Source organism: Poecilia reticulata, linkage group LG6 (genome assembly GCF_000633615.1).
Source record: "Poecilia reticulata strain Guanapo linkage group LG6, Guppy_female_1.0+MT, whole genome shotgun sequence".
NCBI classification, from domain to species: Eukaryota; Metazoa; Chordata; class Actinopteri; order Cyprinodontiformes; family Poeciliidae; genus Poecilia; species Poecilia reticulata.
The window spans coordinates 31,025,850-31,031,692 of record NC_024336.1 but is presented as its reverse complement, the minus strand read 5'-3'; the positions used below and the strand labels follow the sequence as shown (position 1 = coordinate 31,031,692).

Sequence of the window (5,843 nt, the reverse complement as noted above, 5' to 3'; positions counted from 1 at the left end):
TCCCTCTCTATCTGTCCCTCTCTCTGTCTCTGTCTCCCTCTCTCTCCCTCTGTCCCTCTCTCTCTGTCCCTCTCTCTCTCCCCCCATGCAGCCTGACCCTAACATGTGTATAATCTGTTCCTTTGCTCTGGTTTCCTAGTTGGTCTGAATAATTATATTCACATTGTTGATTTACTTTCTGCTGATTATGCAGGAAACGGTAATATGCGAGATCCTGCGTCACTCGTTCAACAAAGTTCATCTAAGTAATGTACCTAATATTTAGTAAATATATTTTAAATGCAAGAATTTTCATTTCATCCCGTTTCTGACATGAAATGTGTTGAAGGATTTTTAAAAGCATTTTTGCGACGTAGTTCTCAGGTATTTTTATTCTTTTTATAAATCATTATTGACTTGAAACGTGTCTCAACCCGGACCTTTCCCGTCCTTTACCGTTAATTCCTGGGTGATGACCCCAGGTGGCGCTGTTGCAACAAACAGCATTAATTGTGGTCAGACCACTGAATGCCACCAGAACCAGACGGTCCAGTGAGGTCAGCTGGTCTTTTATCATTTTGGCCCTAAAACGTTACATCATCTTAAAGTTAACAGTTGAGCTAAATTTGGACAAAGCCAACATGCCTAGATGGGCCCCATGTGGGGGAAAGGAGGGCTGATATATGGGTCCCATATGGGTTTGTCTGCAGGTTCCACGGTGGCCCCACATGGACAAACCCATGTGGGGCCCATCTGGTCTGCCCTCCTTCCCCCACATGGGGCCCACCTAACTGTAAAATGATGTTCTGCTCCTCTTAACCCAACATGGAAACTTGGAAAATGTTCCTCCAGTTTCCAGGTAGCAGCTTCGTTTTCCGACTCCACTTGGATTGAGCCGTTTGTTTTGTGACCCGCTGGGCCTTTGCAGCTGCAGCGATTCTCCAAAACGGTTATTTTATTTCAGCATCCAGGCGTTTCAAACACAAAGTCCTGCAGCAGTAAAACGACATGCAGTCGATAAATTCAGCGTTTCAGCTGGTTTACAGTTTTCTGGAAGTTTGTTCCAGATTTATGGTGCATAGAAGCTGAGTGCTGCTTCTCCTCGTTTGGTTCTGGTTCTGATGGAGAGCAGAACCAGAACCTGAGGGTCTGGCAGGTTGATGCAGCAGATCTTTGATGTGGTTCTGAACCGTTCAGTGATTCATAAACTACAGGATTTTACAGTCTGTCCTCTGGCTACAGGTGTAGGACTGTAGATCTGGGTGGTGTAGATCTGGGTGGTGTAGATCTGGGTGGTGTAGATCTGGGTGGTGTAGATCTGGGTGGTGTAGATCTGGGTGGTGTAGATCTGGTGTTTTGAGCATCTCGATGTGCTGGACTGAGGCTAAACCTGACGAGGTTCTGCTCTCCTCCTGGCCATCAGGAGCCCAGTCACTTTGACCTAAATTACAAGTTTTATTAAAACGGCCCTCCACAATTATTTAGCTATGAACTCACTGAACTTCCTCCCAAAGTAAGAAAATTAGACGTCTGGATGGACGAGACGGTTTAATCACCCAGAGAGAAACAAACAAGCTATTTAATAATTAAACCTTCTCACAAAGATGATTTAATATTTCATAAACATTCCCAGGTCAGTTTAGATCACAGGATCTTTAACATCTGAACATTTTAACGTTACAACTGGAAACAAGATTTTCTGTCATTTGAAAACGTCAGAAACATTCCAGCAGGTTCTCCCAGTTCCACCAGTTCACTGGTGCCGGTTCTTCACTCTGGGTCGGTTCTGTATCTCGGAACCAGAAACTAAAACCGGTTTCTGCTCTTTGGACCAGAAATGATTTTTAGACTAAAAATTAGAATAAAAGTTGAACTAAATAAATCTTTGGTCCAACTTAAAGCTAAGCAATAAAACACAAAGTTACCTGACTGATTTAATGACCCCTGACCTCTGACCTCTGGGCAGGTCCTGGCGAACTGAATAAAAACTGGAGAAGAAACTAAATTCTGGAAAAAACCAAACCAAGATTCCCTTCAGTTCCTCGGCAGCAGGACCGATGTAGGCCTCAGAGGTCATCCTGAAGGTCACCCAGCGTCGGCTCTCATGCCATCACATCCACTGAAAGCAGATTACCCACAATGCCGTTCACCTCCACCCCTAACCTGGAAGACTCTGATCCCACTGCCAGATTACGACGGAATAAATCAGACGGTTAGATTATCAGCTGGATTTTCAGATCTGCAGCCGCGTTTAACTCCATGTTCTGTCTGAATAATCCAGTAAAGTCTGGATTACAGGCCTCAGATCTGCTGCTGCTTTATTTTCTGAACGTTTCTCTCCAGCTCAGGCTCCGCCCATCACCCAGGTGTTTCTCTCCAGCTCAGGCTCCGCCCACCACCCAGGTGTTGCAGAGAGGAGGAACAGCAGTGATAATGTTTACAGAGAAATTACTGAAACGTCCTGCAGGGGGCAGAAAAACCAGGTGATGCCTGGAGCCTTCTGATTGGCTGGGAGGCCGAGAGCTGCAGCGTCAGAAAACGATGAAGATTGAAGAAGATGAGGAACAACCTGGAAAAGTAGAAGAAAGCCCCTCCCCCGGTCCGGTCCGGTCCGGTCCACTGCTGCGGTGCTTCCCATTTCTCAGCCCCTACTGAGCATGCTCAGAACAGCCAGCAGTAAATCCAGGAGCCTCCAGAGCAAAGGTCACGACCTCATCACCTTCTGGCCAATCAGAGGCTGCAGGTCGGGGGCGTTACTCGGGGTCAGCAAGGTCAGCTCTTGCTGGCAGAGACTCGACGTAGGCCAGAGCGCTCTGCAGGGAGGTGAGACAGTAACCCTCCTCACCAATCAGGAAGCTGAGAAGACAACAGGAAGTTGGTCAATAAAGAAGCAGGAAGTGGTTTTAAACTTGATGCTGGGACAGAGAGAAGAGTCCGAAGAAAACATGTCAGTGATGGACTGTTAGCCGTTTCCATGACGACGACTCGCCTCTCATGGATGAACTCCTCCAGGGCGGCGCACTCCGACAGCAGCTGGGGACACTGGCAGCGCAGCGAAACGAAGGACAGGACGGGCAGCAGGTCATCGGCGCCGCTGAGGGGACAGAGAGGAGCTGAAACCGTCAATTAATTCAGTGATCGATTAGTTATTAACTGGAGCATAAAGGCTGTGAAGAAGAACTGGAACAATGAAGCCAAAAGCCTCGTTACGGCGGTCTGGCGCCCCCTGGTGCCGGTCAGCAGGATTTCTGCATTTTAATGTCTAAAAAAGGGTTAAATGAAAAATCTATTTATTACCTGATTAATCGATTAACAAAATAAATGTTGGTTATAATGAAAGCTAAATCTGGGCTTAGAAATTATTAGTTCAGATTATTAATCCCCTCTAGGAAAACGAGGTTCGTTTAGGTTCTGTTGGGTTCAACTGGGTTTTATGGTTCTGCCGGGTCGCCCTCTTCTTCCCGCTCCAACCGCCTCATTGACCTCCTGCTTCAGACGACCCAGTTTCAGGCCGGACCAGCGGGGGAGGGGGCGGCTCCAGAACCGGGGCGGTTCCTGCTGGGCCCAGTGAGGCTGATGAGACCCGACAGCGGCGCTGCCGGGTCACAGAGCCCCAGACGGCGCCGGCGGCCTTTCAGAACCAATTTCACGGCTGACGGAGTCCGAAGCTCAACGAGGTCAAAGACAAGAAAGACTGTTTACTCTAACTGGACCGGCGCCGGCCTACCAGAACCGGCGGCCCGGCAGGGTACTCACATGGCGGCGGCCTGGGAAGCTCCGCCCCCCTGCTGGTTCCGGTAATCCTCGGCGCAGCCGCAGATCAGCCGCAGCGTCCGCACTGACACAAACAGAACAGAACCGGTAAGTGGGTCCGATTCACGGTTCTGAAGGCATGACACACAGAACCGGTCCATCGGGTCGACAGAGCAAGGAGCGGCAGCTGAGGTCCAGAGTGACGCTGCCGGTCCGGTGGTTCTGCCGGGCCTTCACTGGTCTCATAGGAAGAACTGATCAACATCCTGGTTCTGGTTCTGATAGGTCGGGTTTGGGTTTCCCTTTGGCCCAACAGAACCGCCCACAGTGCCGGTTCTGGATCAGCAGAAGCAGCTGCTGGTTCTGAAACGGACCGACCCGAGAACTGTTTGGAAAAGAACCAAACCCTGGAGGGAAACCGGATCAGAACCAAGAGAGTTCTGCTTCTATTGAGGTCAGACGTTTCCAGCGGTCCGGTTCTGTGGTTCTGGTAAACCAAACCACTCTTTCAGAGACCCAGTTCTGATGCCAGCTCTGACTCAGAACCAGAACCTGGGTTGTGTTCAGGCTGTTGCTAGGATACCAGAGCTTTCCACAGACAGAACCAGAACCAGATGTAGGAGCAGCTGGACCTCCAGATTATAATCCGGTTTAATCTCACCGATGCAGTCCAGCTTCCTCTGAGGGCCGCGGTCCCCCAGCAGCAGCTTCAGCTCCTGCACCGCCGCCTCGTAGGGGTAGGAACCTTGGAGCGCGCCGGGGTCCTGGGGGAACAGTTTGAGGGGAACGCCGACCTCTGCTGGCGAGGCGCTGCAGTACAGCGCCATGTTCCTCTGGAGGAGCTGCTCTCGCTCCCTGAGGACTCGCCTGAGGAACACAGGATCAGGAAAACTTTTCACCCTGCAGTCAGGAGCAACAAATAATGGCACTAAAGCTGCTGGTCCAGGGCCGGCCCGAGGCATAAGCAAACTAAGCTGGGCTTAGTAACCCAACCCTGGGAGCATAAACTGGCCTCAGTCTGGATCCGTCAGATTTCCTCCATTCTTCCTTTTCCCCTCGGCCATCAGGTTGGAGGAGCGGGCACACATACATGATTGGCAGTGCTAAGACCCGCCTCCAGGCCCTGTTTCTAGGAGAAGCTATACTGTCACCACATGTGCACTGACTGCATCTAGAAACTGGAATTAAATCGCTATTTATGTCGCGTTGAAAGAAAACGTCGTCTAACATGTCGTAATTTTGAATGGTTTAAATCTACGAAAGGTCAGGGGTCACAGACGAACAACAGCTGGACAATTCTAGAATGCATATTTCTAAGTAGATAAGCCACACGCTTTGCCCAGTTGGCAGTCAGGTGGGGGCGGGGCTAAAGCCTTGTTGACACCCAGAGCGGCAGGGCGGGGCGGCGGCCCAACCCCCCCAGCAGAGGACAGGTGTAATACCTGAAGAGAGCCAGCAGGGGGCTCCACAGCGGCGTGAAGAAGGCCTCCTCGATGCAGCCCAGACTCAGGTCCTTATAAGTCGCCGTGTTCAGGCAGTCGAAGGAGAGCAGGCAGAGCGACAGCAGCTGATCTGGAACCGAAGCTCAGGATCAATATTCAGAATCCATCGATCAATAATCGGTCGATCAGCTCACCGATGGCTCCGTGGACGTCTCTGACGATGGCCTTCAGATGTTCTTTTAGAGCTCTGAGCTCCAGCTGCTCTAGCTCAACAGAGGGGTCGAAGGTCAGCTCCGCCCGCAGGCCGCCGTGGGGGGCGGAGTCCAGCTGGGACAGGAAGTGCTCCAGGTCCTCGAAGGAGTCGTCCCGCTGCGCCGCGTCCTCGCCGTCCGGCAAGCTGCTGGTTCTGGTCGGGTTTCCATCTGTGACGGGTCGACACACAACATTCACCACCGACCCTCTGAGACGATGACCCGCTGCGACGGTCGCCGTGGCAACGATCTGCGACGCCCCGCATCGTCTCAGAGGGTCGACGCCCAACTTTACCAACTAGATGTTTCACCTGGAGAGAGACGGACGTGGTCACTGCGAGAAGAGCTGAGCGGCAGGGCGGGGCTCCGAGGAAGACTCTGAGGAAGACTCTGAGGAAGACTCTGATGAAGACTCTGA

At 51.4% G+C, this 5,843-nt stretch overlaps 1 protein-coding gene across 1 annotated transcript in view; it reads right to left on the bottom strand.

Annotated features, from left to right (window-relative positions):
• Positions 1 to 1,510: 1,510 nt before the first annotated feature.
• Positions 1,511 to 5,843, bottom strand: part of vps9d1 (VPS9 domain containing 1) — a 29,817-nt gene continuing 25,484 nt past the window's right edge. Inside the window, exons 11-17 of the mRNA XM_017305455.1 lie at positions 5,737 to 5,821; positions 5,369 to 5,596; positions 5,175 to 5,304; positions 4,394 to 4,599; positions 3,736 to 3,817; positions 2,969 to 3,073; positions 1,511 to 2,835 (exon numbers count right to left, since the gene is read on the bottom strand). Coding sequence (XP_017160944.1) covers positions 2,733 to 2,835; positions 2,969 to 3,073; positions 3,736 to 3,817; positions 4,394 to 4,599; positions 5,175 to 5,304; positions 5,369 to 5,596; positions 5,737 to 5,821 — 939 coding nt within the window. The 3' untranslated portion in view covers positions 1,511 to 2,732. The remainder of the gene's footprint in view (positions 2,836 to 2,968; positions 3,074 to 3,735; positions 3,818 to 4,393; positions 4,600 to 5,174; positions 5,305 to 5,368; positions 5,597 to 5,736; positions 5,822 to 5,843) is intronic.